Source organism: Petaurus breviceps, unplaced genomic scaffold, assembly GCF_028583685.1.
Source record: "Petaurus breviceps papuanus isolate PSGF00001 unplaced genomic scaffold, PetGlider_PUasm1.0 91023, whole genome shotgun sequence".
NCBI classification, from domain to species: domain Eukaryota; kingdom Metazoa; phylum Chordata; class Mammalia; order Diprotodontia; family Petauridae; genus Petaurus; species Petaurus breviceps.
The window spans coordinates 3,824,829-3,840,793 of record NW_027187398.1 but is presented as its reverse complement, the minus strand read 5'-3'; the positions used below and the strand labels follow the sequence as shown (position 1 = coordinate 3,840,793).

General features: G+C 36.8%; 1 protein-coding gene across 2 annotated transcripts in view; it reads right to left on the bottom strand.

The window, feature by feature from the left end:
* The window catches only part of USP32 (ubiquitin specific peptidase 32), a 270,325-nt gene that overhangs the window by 148,277 nt on the left and 106,083 nt on the right, over positions 1 to 15,965 (bottom strand). For both annotated transcript variants that reach the window (XM_069077895.1, XM_069077896.1), the window contains exons 3-4: positions 8,595 to 8,700; positions 7,833 to 7,951 (exon numbers count right to left, since the gene is read on the bottom strand). In XM_069077895.1, coding sequence (XP_068933996.1) covers positions 7,833 to 7,951; positions 8,595 to 8,700 — 225 coding nt within the window. The remainder of the gene's footprint in view (positions 1 to 7,832; positions 7,952 to 8,594; positions 8,701 to 15,965) is intronic.

Genomic DNA, 15,965 nt, shown 5'->3' with positions numbered 1-15,965 from the left:
GACTAAACCAGGTTGAGGGTAACTGAGGGGTCTCAAAACCATCAGGGAGTTAGGGGATATCTGCCCCAAGCACGAGAAGACTTCCTGGTGGAATGGGTGGATGAAAACAAGATGTTCCAATGGTCATGAAGGCAGCTGAAGCAGGCACTGTGGAGCACTTGGAGTTTGGTTAGACACTGAAGACACCAAGATCATCCATTGCATCTCAAGTCATCATCAGTAATCTTGATTCTGTCCTGCCACTGGACTGTGATGACTCCAGAAGAGAGAGTGAGTCCAACAACTCTGTGCAACTCTGCCTCACTTAAATCCAATTTATGCACGGATCAAAAGACATCTCTAGTACCATTTTACCATTTTACCTATCTCAAAGTCATGTGGCAACAGACAAGTGAGGAAGCAGCAGGTGCAGATACGCTGCGAGCCATGGTCACAACCCTGCATACACGTGGCCCAGGCCATAAGTTCTTCTTCTCACTGGAGGCAGCTTTCAGTGATGGCCTCAATTTCTTCTGAGGTTCTCAGCTGAGAGACTTTTAAGGAACATACTTCTCACCTCCTGGTATGAGGAAGAGGATAGAAAAGGTACCCTAAAAACTGTCTGCTTACCCAACCCTGGCCTGGTAAGGACTCTACCTTGCAGTCAAAACACAAAAAAAGTACAAAAATTTCTGCAAAGATGATTCTACTCACCACTGGGAGATGGAATGTACGCACACCCAAAGACAACACAAAATTCAGTAGACTTGAAAGACAACTCTTGTTGGGAGAGAACTCAGCAGGTATCACTTCTAAATAGCAGCCTCGTGGCAAATCAAGGCCAGATTACCAAAGTCAGAGCTGGATACACATTTTTCTGGAGTGGCCACAGAAAAGGGAACACTGTGAAGCTGGTGTACGCTTTGGAATCAAAACTATCAAAACTAATCTAGTCAACAAGCTTATATGCCAAACAAAAGGAGTTAATGACAGACACAACAATGTGACTGCCACTTGCTGGAAACTGTCACAACACCATCATCAATGCCTATTAGGGTCCCACCATGACAAACCCTGATGAGGTCAAAGAAAAATTTTATGAAGACCTGGAGACCATTATCATCAATGTACCAAAAGAGAACAAACTTGTAATTCTGGGAGTCTTTAATGCTAAAGTGGGCTCAGACTACCGAGACATGGCAGGGAATCCTTGGGAGGAATGAAACTGGAAACAGCAATGCTTACTACCAAATACTTGTGCATCTCATGACCTTCTCATCACGAATACTGTCTTCCATTTACCTAAACACAATACAACTTTGTGGATGCATGCTGGTAGCAAACATTGGCATTTAATAGACTGTGACTGCAAGAAAAAAAGACAGACAGGATGTGAAAGTAACATAGACAATGCATAGAGCAGAATGCTGGACTGATCGCAGACTTATTCTCTCCAAGCTAAATACTCTCATTCAACAAAAGCAGCATCCCCAAGACAAAATGACTAGCAGAAAAACTAATGTAAGCAGATTAGAGCACTTCTCTGAGCGGGAACAATTTGTTGCCAACTTGGAGGTAAAGTTGAGCCAACACAACAGCGCAACAGAAGAGGAATAGGCAGCTTTCAGACTTGGTGTACAGCACTGCATTCGCTCATCTAGGTGCTCGCTCACTCACAGTCATAAACATCAAGACTGGTTTGACAAAAATTACGGGGAAATTCAGAAGCTGCTAAATGAAAAACAAGAACTTCACAGGCTTTACCAATGGAATAGTTCATCTACCTCTAAGAAGGTAACATTAATTCCATCAAAAGTAAAGTATAAGCAAAGGTTAGAGATAAAGGATTCTAGGCTCAGTAAAAAGGCAGATGAAATTCAATTTTATGCTCACAGTAACAATCTAAACTACTTTTAGATTCCCTGAAAGCTATTTATATACCAAAGACCTATGTTATATCATCAATCAATGCTGAAGCCACTGATCATTTGCTTCAGGTTGAAGTCAATCCCTCCCTAGATGAAGCTGCAAGTGAAGAGGAGGTTTTGAATGTCCTTAGGCTCCTTTCATGTGGCAAAACACCCAGTGCTGATTCTATTCCACCTAAGATTTACAAGGTGAGGGGTCCATTGCTCATACAAAAGTAGACTGAAGTTTTCTGGTTTTTATGTATCCCCCAGCAGTTCAAGGAAACCTCCACTGTCCATTTCTATAAAGGTAAAGGAAATAAATAGTCCTATGACAATCATGGGGGGGGGGGGGGGGAGTAGGAGGGAGGGAGAGTCTCTCAGTCACTGCTGGCAAGATTCTTGCCAGAGTTCTCCTTAATAGGCTGATCCTTCACCTGGAAGATGGTCATCTACCTGAAAGCCAGTGTGGCTTCTGAAAGGGCTAAGGAACAGCTGATAAGGTGTTTGCTGCTCAACAACTCCAGAAGAAATACCAAGAGCAAAACAGAGGTCTGTACACAACATTTTTAGATCTGACCAAAGTCTTTGCTACAGTCAGTCATGATGTCTTATGGAAAATTATGCCAAAATTTGGTTGCTCAGATCAGTTCCATCAATATTGTATGCCAATTTCATGATGGCATGCTATAATGAAAATGGGAACTTGAAGATCTTCCCTGCTCCTTAATACACCTAGGGGAGTTTGAAGACCTCCCCTGCTTCAATGTAAACTCTGCCCCCTAACAGGCTGAATGTGGTCATGTGGAACCTGTGTTGGGAGGAGTTTGCTAAAGGGAAGCAGAGCCCACAGGAAGCTAGTAGCCAGAACTAGCAAGATGGTGGGAGAGAGAGGTGCTCAGGCAAGGAGAGAGAGAAGTTTGTGAGTAAATATTGATCTTGTATTGGTTTGTGGGAAGGCTGAAGGATGCTATGGCTCTCAGTATTATTTTGATTTCTTAATATCTTTGGTACTATGATGGAATCAGCTTATTGGTTTTGGGATTCGATTTTCTGGTGTCTAAATAAATGCTTTAGTTCTGTCCTCTATATGGAGAGTTTGGTATATTTTGAGATCGAACGTCACGTGATATTTATAGTCACTGTATTGATCATGATCATGGGCACTATAAATATTGCATTGGCGCTACACATGGTTGCCTGGGTTCTGGATAAAAGACAATGCTCTTCTGCTTTCCCAATCATCAACGGAGTGAAACAAGGCTGTGTACTTGCTCTCATGCTTTTAGCATGATGTTTTCCGTGTTGACAAATACCTTCAATCAGGGTGAACATGGCAGCAAGGGCAGCTACTACACTAAGGTAAATTCTTCAACTTGAAAAGTTGAATAAATAAATAAATAAGCCAGTACCAAAGTGGAGGAAGTATTTGTGCGTGATTTTACATTTGCGGATGATTGTGCACTCAATGAAGCCAGTGAAGTTGAGATGCGACAAACTATAGACCATTTCTCTGCTGCTTTTGCTAACATTGGCCTGATAACACCAAGAAAACACAGGTATTCTAATAGCCAGCACCAAACCCCATACACGGAGCCATTGGTTACAGCAAATGGAGAAGCTCTGAATGCTGTGTGTGGATAAAATTTATTTACCTTGACAGTATACTTTCCAGGGATATACACATTGATAATGAGGTTGACACACGCACCACCTGAGCTAGCTCAGTGTTTGGAAGACTCCGAAAGGAAAAGTGTGTGAGAGGAAAGGTATTAGATTGACTACCTAATTGAAGGTCTACAGTTGCTGTGCTGACTTCACTGTTGTATGCCTGTGAAACCTACACAGTCTACCAGTGTCATGCCAGGAAACTGAATCACTTTCATTTAAATTGTCTTAGGAAGATTCTGAAGATCATCTGGCAAGATAAGTTAGCAGACACTGAGATCCTTTCTCAAACTAAAGTGCCAAGCATTCAAACTTTACTTCAGAAAGCACAACTACAATGGGCTGGCTACATTGTTCGAATACCAAACATACACTTGCCTAAAAGACTATTTTACAGAAAACTCAAAATAGAGCAAGCACTCACACGGTGGTCATAAGAGACATAAGGACATTCTCAGGGTCTCTCTTAAAAACTTTGGAATCGATTGCATGACATGGAAGACACTGGCATAGAACCACCTAACATGCTATGCCCTTCACACATAAGGTGCTGTGCTCTGTGAGCAAAGCAGAATTGAAGTACCTCAAAGAAACATAAGATGCACAAATTTAAAGAATCCACCCCAAATGTTCACATGGATTATTTGTGCCCAACCTGCAGCAGAGAGCTCATATTGGTCTGATCAGCCACAGTAGGGTGTGCACTATAACTTGACTCTAACATAGAGATGTCATTTTGGTCCTTTTCGAGAACAAAGGACAACAACCTAACTCTTTAGGACAGGAGAGGCTTTTTTTGCTTCAGTATCTCCTCTGGAGACAAACCTTGTCTTCTTTACTCCCACAGTTACTTTCTATAGTTGGATTCTCTCTCCTTTGCCTGTTCTTTTTTTTTTTAAGTTTGTAACAGCTTATTTTTTACTGCTCTACATTTGCCCTAAGGTGCTATTTCATCTTGTTTGTGGAGGAAATATGAAGAACTTGGACTTTTCTGATCTAATCCACCATCTTCCCAGGATCCTCTTCCTCCCACCCCCAGCTTCTTTTAATATGTTGCTTAATGTGTTAATAAATGTTTATTGATTGATTGCTGTCTTGCTCCATTAGATCGTGAGTTACTTGAGAGCAAAGATTACCTTTTGCCTTTCTTTGAAACCTCAGGGATTTGAAAAGTGCTTGGAGCATAGTAAGTGCTTAATAATTGTTTACTGACTTACTATAAGAGTTTGTTTTTATCCATTATCTACTTTTTAAAGTATGGTAGCACTTTATATGCTATTGATCATTAATGATAACAGGTATCACTCTTTTCTCACTGCTTAGCACCATGCCAGGCTTACCAGCACTTACTAGTACTCAATAAATATTGATTTAGACTTGAAACATCCCTCCTTTTCTAAACAACACCCAACCACACAAAAAGATCCATAAGTAGTACCCACATAATACCATACCTTTATTTTTTTTAACCACAGAGATCCAAAGCACTTCTAAATAAATAATTCCAAGATGGTACAGTCCCAATATTCCCCTCCAAACAACTTTAAAATAATACCTCATATCAATTTTGAAGCAGCATAGCCAACAAAAGATCAGGAGTCATTTTTCAAACCAAAGACAACTTATGGCCTAATGGGTAAAAGAGGCACAAAAATTCACTGAAGAAAAAAATTCTTAAAAAAAAAAAAAAGAACAGGCCAAATGGAAAAGTACAAAAATGAAGAAAAGTAATTCTTAAAAACAATTGGTCATATGGTAAAAGAGTTACAAAAGCTCACTGAAGAAAGTAACTCCTTAAAGACTAGAAATGAGCAAATGGAAGCTAATGCCACAAGATACCTAGAAACAACAAAACAAGGTCAAAATAAATTTTTTTAAAACGTGAAATATTTCATCAGAAAAATAAATGACCTAAAAACAGATTAAGGAGAGAAAATTTATGAATTACTAGACTACCTGAAAGTCATGATAAGAAAATAAAAGAACCAAGCTATCATATTTCAAGAAATTATAAAGGGAAAAATGTCCAATATCTTAGATCCAGCAGGTAAAGTAGAAATTGGAAGACTCCACCAATCACCTCCTGAAAGAGATCCCAGAATGAAAAGTCCAAGGAATATTAAAATGCCAGAGCTCTTGCATCAAGGAGAAAATTTTGCAAGCAGTCTGAAAGAAATAATATAAATATCATGGAGCCATAGTCAGGATCACACAAGACAGCAGCTTCCATATTAAAGGAGTGGGAGATTAAAATATGCCAGAAGGCAAAGGACCTAGAATTACAAGTAAGAATAACTTACCCACTTAAACTAAATAGAATCCTTCAGAGGGAAAAAATGGAAATTCAATTAAATTGAGGACTTTCAAGCATTCCTGATGAAAAGACCAGAGAGCTGAATAGCAAATCTGACATTCAAACATAAGACTCAAGAAAAGCGTAAAAAGGTAAACAGGAAAGAATAACCTAAGAGACTCTATGAGTTAAACTGTTTACATTCCTATAAGAGAAGGTGATGCTTGTAACAACTAAGGACTTTATTATTATGGCAGTTAGAAGTAGTCTACATAGATAGAAGGCATGAGTGTGAGTTGATAATGTAGGGATAATATCCAAAAAAAAACTGTAGGGGTGAGAAAGAGAAGTACATTGGGAGAAGGTGGAAGGGAAAGGTAGAATGGGGCAAAATTTCTTACATAAAGTAAGCACGCAAAGAAGAGCTTTTATAGGGAAGAGGAAAATGGGGGTGAGGGGCATAAATGCTTAAAATTCACTTTCATATAAATTGGTTCAAAGAGGGAAGAATATATATACACACTCAGATGGGTATAGAAATCTATCTTAGCCAACAGGGAAATAGAAGGGAAAGGGGATAAGAGATGAGGGGAAAGGGGTATTTGTGTGTGAAGATAAGGGGATGGGCAGATTGGGGGAGGTAGTGGTTAGTAGCCAGAAAGACTTCTGAAAAGGGACAGAGCAGAGAGAAATACTCAGCAATCATAACTGTGAATATGAGTGGGATGATCAAATGTTTTGGCTACTCTGATTAATATAGTGATCCAAGACAATTCTAAAAGACTCATGAAAAAAATGCTATCCACCTCACAGCAAGTAAGAGCACCGGCTCCAGTGTTGAGAAGACCAGGAGATCGAATCCCGGGCTCAGACACTTAGCACCCACCCAGAAACACCTGGTTGTGTAACCTTGAGCAAGTTACTTAACATTGCTTAGGGGTGGCCAGGTGGCTCAGTGAGTAAGATCACTGGTTCCAGTGTCGGGATGACCTGGATCAAATCCGGGCTCAGATATTCAGCATCACACCAGAAATAACTGGCCGTGTAACCTTGAGCAAGTTACTCAACCCCGATTGCTTTAAAAAAAAAATGCTATCCACCTCCAGAAGTGAATGATGAACTCTGAGTGTAAATTGAAGTATAATTTTCTCACTTTCTTGATATTTTTTTTAAATATGGCTAATATGGAAATGTTTTACATGATTTCCACATGTATAATTGATATAATTTTGTTTGCCTTTTCAGTGGGTAAAGAGGGGATATGAGGAAAGGAATTTGGAACTCAAAATTTTAAAAGAACACAAAAAATAAACAAATTATAAAGAAAATAAAACGAAGTGTTAATTCACTCAAAACATATCAAAACTTAATCGTGTCACTGTTAAACCCTAACAAAATAGAATTATGATTATTTAACACTATTTATTTTAGGAAAAATACTAAACACAAAAATAATAACCATTATATAATGTGGCTATTTATGATAAAAAGGATTTTATCTGTACAGCAGATATATAAATTTTAACATTATTAAAAGGTTGTATGCCAAAAGTTCATGTCTACGTCTGTAATCTAGGTATACTTTCACACTGAAAAAATGTAACAAATAATGTTTAGGTTCCTCAGTCAGCCCACAAAAACCAATTTAATAGATAAATCATTGAATATAGTAGAAACAGCAGCACCAAGTAACAAAACTTTATGAACCCGTAATTCTAAATTCCGTGTCCCTTTAAGCCCCAAAGTGAAAAAGTAAAGGCTCAAGCAGTTAGATAACTTCAGGAGTTTTGGTCAGGTAAATTTCTGACAATAGGGATGGCAGAAGCCTTTTAATTATACAGACTGCTGAGAAATCATTTAACTATTCCTAGGTCAAGATTACCTGTAAGTGTAGCTTATTACTCACACCTCAAACAACACGAGAGTAAAAATGGTTCAAAATATGTCAACAGAGTATGTATTAATTTAACATTTTTCAAAAGTACCTCTGAAAAGCACCTCCTAAGAGTATCTGGAACTTTTCCATCCACAACATGGAGCATCCTTTCCATTTCTTCCCGTACAACATAACTCCCAGATTCATTTGAAAAAAGACTAAAAATGTCTAAAAGGTAAAAAAACAAAACAAAACAAAAAAAGAAATTAAAATCATTTACAATAATAAGGCCAAATCTAAACATTCCTTTAAAAATGTATTTTTAACGCAAGATTTTTCTGGGGTATAGCTAGTTTATCCAACTTCATTGTGTTTTCCATGTAATAATTGATAGAGCTTTACTGGAATTTTTAATAACTGCCAAATATTTTTACTCTTTGTTTAAACTATAGAGTGTATAGAACAAGTGTACTCCAGATGTACTTCAGAAAAACATATATTAAAAATGTTAACTAAGAAATGCACTTGAAACCTGGTTAATATATTATATATTCCCTTTAAACCTAGTAGGTACTAGAAAATTTGGTATATATTTCTACTCATTTGAACAATCTACCCATACATTATCAATAAAACAGAAGAGCTGAGATTCCCTTCTCTACACTTCCCCAATTTAGACTTATACCATACAAAAGATCTCAAAGAACAATTGGCAACTAAGATAAGGCAGAAAACAATTTACTAAAAATAATTTAAATGTAATTAATGTAACTTCTGGCTTTGTTTGTCACGACAGACATCATAATTGTAAAAGTTATAAGCAAAATTGCTCTACATATATAAAGTACTACAATTTTCATGCTCTACTTACACTTTGCTTTCTCTTCATCTCTGCCTCTTGTAAGAAGGACAAGTCCTACTATCAAATTATTGAAATGTAGCCCTTTGGATGTTCCACCAAATGAACAGTAGATCACCTAAAAGAAAGGAAAGAAAAAGACACTTTAGTTGTGAAATGAGAAAGCAAGACAGGAGAAGCAGAACAAGAACAGAGACCATTATTTGGGAGTTTAGGGTTGGTCATCTTCAAGTTTAGGCAGTAACTGCAGCAAACTTTCATTTCCAAGGATACTTCCAGGAAAATCTTTGCTTTATTCTAAAAGGTCTGCTGCTACTCATTTTTACTTTTACAATTATGAAACAGGTCAAAGAATTACATCTAGCCTATAAGTATCACTAGCTCATCTCCCTATTGCTCTTTGAGGCAACAAGGTGGCTCAGTGGATAGAGGACTGCACCTGGAATCAGAAAGACCTGAATTCTGAAACTTAACACACACACACACACACACACACACACACACACACACACACACACACACACACAAACTGGCCGTGTAACCTTGAGCAAGTTACTTAACCCCAATTGCTTATAAAAATAAATGAATGAATGAATAAAAAAGACCTGAATTCCAATCCACCCTCAGATAACTACTAGCTGTGTGACCCTGGGGAAGTCATTGAACCTCTAGTCTCAGTTTCCTCACATGAAAATGAGGCTAATTATATCACCAATTAAGAACTGGCCCAGTTGTTTGGGGAAAAAATTGGAATTATGCATCCAGTCAGTAAACTGGTAATATTCTTTGATATATTGAACTCATTACTGGGTAACGTATGTATGTATGCATGTATCCATAAAAACATTTTTGATGATAGGTAGTAAAAACCAGTCAGTGGAGGGGAAGTGAATATCTATCAACTATAATACATAGAAAAAATTTATGATGAGGGCGGCTAGGTGGCACAGTGAGTAGAGCACTGGCCCTGGAGTCAGGAGGACCTGAGTTCAAATCCGACTTCAGACACGACACAAAAAACTAGCTGTGTGTCCTTGGGCAAGTCACTTACCCCGATTGCCCTCCAAAAAAGCAAAAAAAAAAATTATGACATAGGAATAATAATGTAACATCAGTATTGTAAGAGATGTCAAATATGATTAATCCAAAGAAACAAAGGAAGACTTATATGACCCAATGCACATCAAAGTAAGCAGATCCAGGACTACAATAGAAACATAACAACATAAATCAATAAAACACTAAAAGGCAGTCAAACTTTGATTAATGATAACTGACCAACAATTACAGGATCAGAGAAATGATGATGAATTCCAAAGTCCTACCTCCTCTTTTCCAGAAGAGAAGTCTGGAACTGAGGACATGAAATATTGCATATATGGTCAAGACATGGTCAAATATAAAATACTTTTCTTAGTAGCAAGGAAGGGTTAAAAGAATACAAGACTTGCAGTAGAGAAATGACTAAGGAAAAATAAATGACTGGTATAAAAATAAAATGCATCAATAAAACTTTTTTAACAAAAAAAAATTACAAAAATAAGAAATTAATAGAGATTCCATGTCCAGCACCATTTTGATTCTCTTACTGAAGAAAGGATGATATAAATACTCAAAAGACTTCTGTATAGCTTATAAACCTTTGGTCTTTTGAATTTCTTAACCCTGAACCCTGGTTTCTAATGTTTTTTTACTGTTCTCCATTCCATCCCTATATACATCATTGCATTTAAGTCAACAAATAATAAGTATACGTTGATTTAATATGCAATGTGTTGCTGAGTTGTAACTTTAGTTTCCTTACTCCTCATCTTGTTAGCACAAACTTTTAACTCACAGTATGCATTTTGAAAATGCTTATCATAAATAATAAATAATTCAAGATGATCCAGTGTCCCATGAAATTATGATTTTGGTAGACACATGATAAAATCAACTCCATCAATTCCTTCATTTGTTTCTCCAAGAAGGACCAATGAGTCATTCTACTCTTTTTTTATTTCTTTTGAGAATTCCAAGATTAACATAATTTAGGTCCTCTAGTTCTTTACTGACTAGACAATTCACTAGACAATTACCTGATATTTAGAGCATCTATAATTAATGATTATAGGCAATCTAAACTAAGATGACTCAATACATTCTGCCCCCTTTACCACTAATCACCATGACTCTCCTGAAGAAATGGACCCAATGGACTGAGGGTCATCTTGCTATGGCCAAACAATTTGTCTCCAAGAAGTCATTTTACTGGTGATTAGCCTCTTCATAATTAACTTAGGCAGATCCAGAACATGGACCATCTGTTACATGGACTATATGAAGCATGGTTAAACCAGTAAAGCTTGTATTCTGCTGGCTCACCTTAGAAAAGCCAAGATTACCTCCAGTCCATAATGATGCATCACAAAAAAGACTCAAGGAAGGATTTTTTTTTTCTGTTACACTGCTATACTTAAATACAAAGAAATACAAGGTATATTTCCTCAGGGTTTAAAAGTAAACTATTACCCAGATAAAAAAGAAAAATCATGCAGTTGTAGAAAGTAGAACAGCGATTGCTAACCACCACACTATAGCCATGTTGATAACAAAACGGGTACATCATATTCTGATGCACCATGTAAGACTCGCATGGTGAAACTGAAACAATAGAGTCAAGAGACCTTCATAAAACTACTAATGATAAAATATAGCTTGAGACAGAAATGTCACAATGTCTCGTTCCCCAGGGTCAACAATTAACTGTGAAAAAAATTACAAGGGAGCTAGATCTTGATATAGTCTAACTTGAACATAACACTAAAATAAAATTAGCTAGTTACAACTATGCATTTTTGCACCAAATGGAAACGCTAAGTACTCAACGGTTTGAGCAGAAAATATACTAGGAAGATATGTAAATCCCACTAAAGGAGTTAAATCTAATAAACAAATGAAGTCAATAGACCTAAATTCTAACCTTGACTTCAACTTAGTCTTCACTACCATGGGAAAGTAATTTATCTGTGCCTTGTTTTCTCTAGCTGCAAAATGGAATTAATCCCTATAAGTCTTGACTCTGAGGGACATATCAAGCAGAAAATGTGATAGATAACAAGTTCAAATGAATGAGCATGTTAGAAGAGTACTACAAAACCAAAGTCAGAATCTAATAATAGCTTTTTTTTCACAGTAGAGTGAAACAAATTACATATCTAGAATCCAAACAATCCCAGCATTGATACTGACTTCCTGTCAAGTATTAGTTTACTGACTATTAGTTTACTGAGCTCTCAAATTCTCCAAAGAGCAATTAGAAATTTAAAAATAGCCATCACAATTTTTAAAACTCCATTTTCCTTGTATAGAGCTGAAAATGGAAGCATTAAGTACCATCATTACCCTTAATAACAACAAAGATTCATTCATATGTGAGTAGGTACCTGGGGTCTAAAACTGGCCATCTTTTCCATGGTGTCCAAAAGAAAAAGTTCTTTGTAAGGACAGTTACTGTTTGTAATTTTCAGTCTTTGCTCAAAACCTACTACTCTATTTGAAATGCTGAACACTAATATTAGGTTGTATATCTAATATTATCTACAACATTTCACTGCTAGGATTCAACCAGCAAATGTGAAAAAGCCTAAGAAAATATTATCCTGACAGCTAGCTGCAATGTGCTATACAAACTAGAGTCTTTGAAAGAGTTCCATAATGGCATCTAGCTATATTTAGTATTTTTCCTCATTTTTAACTATTTATTAAGAGCCTACTCTTTGCGTAGCACCATCTTAAATACCAGGGTTACAGAAACAAAAGAGCCAGTTCTTATCTGGTCAAATAAAACAAAACGGAAGTTATTTTATAAGTAAAGATAGATAATATTTGCATTAAAAATATACTTTACATGAGAAGATAAATTTCTGCTCCTTCACCACCATCTTGCTTTAAATATATATAGATATATAAACATATCCATATTCATACAATGAAACATTTTCTAGTTCTAACCATTCAGAATTTATCAAAATGAAATAGTCAATTGCTTCTTTTTTTTAAACATACACTATTAAATATCAGACTAAAACAATTTGATTTTTATCTGAAATTCTAATGAAAAAAAAAGAACAATTGTTTTAGTGTAATATAATGACCACAGAATTAATTTTAAAAAACTATATTTAAAAAGATGGTTTAAACTTTTATTTAATTATAAAGGTAGATAAGGTTTGTTTTCAGTCTCAAATAAGGTCATGCCCAGAGACTGTGGTTAAATTAGGCAAACACTTAGAACTTTTGATAAGTCCTACATATGCATCATAGCATCTAAAATGGAAACATTACTCAATTGAAAAATATTTATAAGCTCTAACCCTCAAGTGAAGTATGATCATTATAGGGAGGGCAGAAATCAGAACACAGTAGCTGGTCTAATTCTACTAATTATATATTGAAATAAAATTATATAGCAAAACAAGTGCCACAGAACTGATTTTAAAAACTGGAGCCGTGATTCAATTGCTGCAAGAAATTCTCAACGAGCCACTTCCCTCTACCAGTGTGTATAGACACACCTGCTCCAAATCTTATGGTTGAACTGTCTGGAGCATTGATAGGCTGTGATTTGCCCAGGATCACAAGCCAGCATGTGTTAGAGAAAGGTCTTAAAGACAGGTATTGCTTACCACTTGTCGGGTTATATCCCAAAGAGATCACAGAAGTGGGAGAAAGACCCATATGTACAAAATTATTTATAGCAGCTCTTTTTGTGGTGGCAAAGAACTGGAAATTAAGGGGGTGCCCATCAATTGGGGAATGACTAAACAAGTTGTGGTATATACTTGTAATGGAATACTATTGTACTATAAGAAACAAGGAGCAGAAGGACTTCATATTTACCTGGAGAAGCTTATACAAACTGATGCTGAGTGAGAAGAGTAGAGCCAGGAGAAATTTGTACACAATTACAGACACAATGTATGTGTGATGACCAACTCTGATAGACTGGACAGTCTATCAGCAGTGCAGTCTATCAGCAGTGCAGTGATATAAGTCAATCCCAAAAGACTCATGATGGAGAGAGATGTCTACATCCAGAGAAAGAACTAGAAAGAACTGAGTATGAATCCAGATCAAAGCAAACTTACCTGATCTTTTTCTTTTTCATGTCTGATTTTGTTTCCTCTTTACCATTTTTCATTCCATCTGATACAATCTGTCTTTATAACCTGACTAATGCCTAATGTGAAAGTATTTGCAGATCCTATACTTGATTTTATGCTGTCATGGGGGGGGGAGAGAGGGGGAGAAAATTTGAAACTCAGGGAATTGTGGAATTGAATCTTGTAAACTAAAAGTAAACAAACAAATAAAGACAAAAAAAAGTAAAAAAAAAATAAAAACAGGTATTGCTGACCCTGAAGACAGTTTATCCAAAGGCACCCCCCCCCTTTTTCTTTAAAGGGGAAAAGCAGTGTCCAAATCTTTTACTTCATCCATATGAAGAACATTCTAAGTAAAGAAGCTCCTAGTATTGCAAACCACTAAAAGGTATGTGATTGACCTAGGCCACAGGTAATGAACTACAAAGATCTTCATAATAGGCAGGTCTTATACCCAGTCATATCTTTCTAACTCCAAGGCCACCTATTACAATATACTATAGATTGCTTTTTTTTTTTTTAAAGCAATCGGGGTTAAGTAACTTGCTCAAGGTTACACGGCCAGTTATTTCTGGGTGTGGTGCTGAATGTCTGAGCCCGGGATTCGATCTCCAGGTCGTCCCAACACTGGAGCCGGTGCTCTTACTCGCTGAGCCACCTGGCCGCCCCTATACTATAGATTGTTACAAATAACAATATATTAAATCATTAAATTACCAATAAACTGGGTTCTAATATGTATTATTTCCTAGAAAATAGAGATTGACCTAAACAAGGTCATAAAGAAACAGAAATTGGGACGCAGATCACCCAGCCTCTGACACATTGTTCTTTATAGTGTGCCTTGGACTGAATTTATGAAAACATGCATTATTACATTTTGACATTAAAAAACTATGACTCTTAAAGGCTAACTTTTTTGAGGGGCATTTCCACAGGTATGGAGAAACAGTTCTTAAATAGAAAAAGACTCACATTACAAATAGTATTTAGAGATCTGAAAGAGACCACTTAATCGAATCAATAGACAAATATTTATTAAGTATTTATTGCATTGTCAAGTATTCTACTAGGAATACAAAAAAAAGTCTCTACTTTCAAGGAACTCAGTCTAAAAGAGGAGACAAAAACAAAAATCTAAGTACTCACAGGATACACACACATACATACACACATATAAACAAAGTAGGTGAAAGAAAACAAAATTACAACCAATATATGTTACACATATATACATTATAATTGTAGCACTATTATCTTCCTTCATTATATGTAGTTTCTATATTCACATTGTGAGTTGGCTTTTGTTGGTTACTTTGACTATCAAGCTACCATGTAAACACTGCAGGTGATTTCATCAAGGACATTTCTGAAATCAATTTGATAAGCCTGAATGCATCTTTATGAGGGGGCATTTGCCCAACATCCCATTCACCCTGGACCCATCCACTAGTAGTCCATCCCTCTCTCCATCATTCCTCACCATACTCAGTCGCCTTCACCTGCCCTAAGATGATCTGGTTGGCTTAAGCTTTTGGGAGAACAGATTCTATTAGAAGAAGCCACCCTTTGTGCTGACCTATACAAGGTAATACTCATCAAAGTCCCAGGCCTTTTCCCTTTTCTGCTTTCTACCTTTTTTAACCTCAGAGAAATTTAGACAATGAAGCAGCTGCAGGTGGCTCTATGTGTACAGCATAGAGCTGCATACCTAGGATGGCTGCTAGCACTGGTTCTTAGATCTGCTTTACTAGTAAAGATAGCTAGCTGTTCAAGAGGTCAACAATCTTTTCAAATTACATTCATTAGCTCAGGGGAAAAGTCAGCACTCTGAACTTCAGAGAAAATCCAAACCAAAAAAAATAGAGAAAATACAAGCAAAGAAATAAAGACCAACAGACGGGTTTCTAACTGTCTGAGAAATTAGCATAAATAAACAGATCCAACTGTCTGACCAAGGAAATACATACATAGTTACCAGAGAGAGAAGAACCAACATCTGGGTTTTTCAAAGCTGGGGGGAGGGGCTCCATAACAGCTACCCAGAGTCTCGTCTGTTCAAATCACAAGAACACTCTTCCAATGAGTAAGCCCCAAAGCAAAATGCTAACCTCAGAATATATATACCTTTTTAGAGCCAGAGGGCATCACAACCCTCTGGACTCAGTGCCTAATAAGAAATGAGCAAAAGGTGTGAAAGCCTTCCCACAAGCAGGCCTCCCTTAAGCAAGCTTCCGGG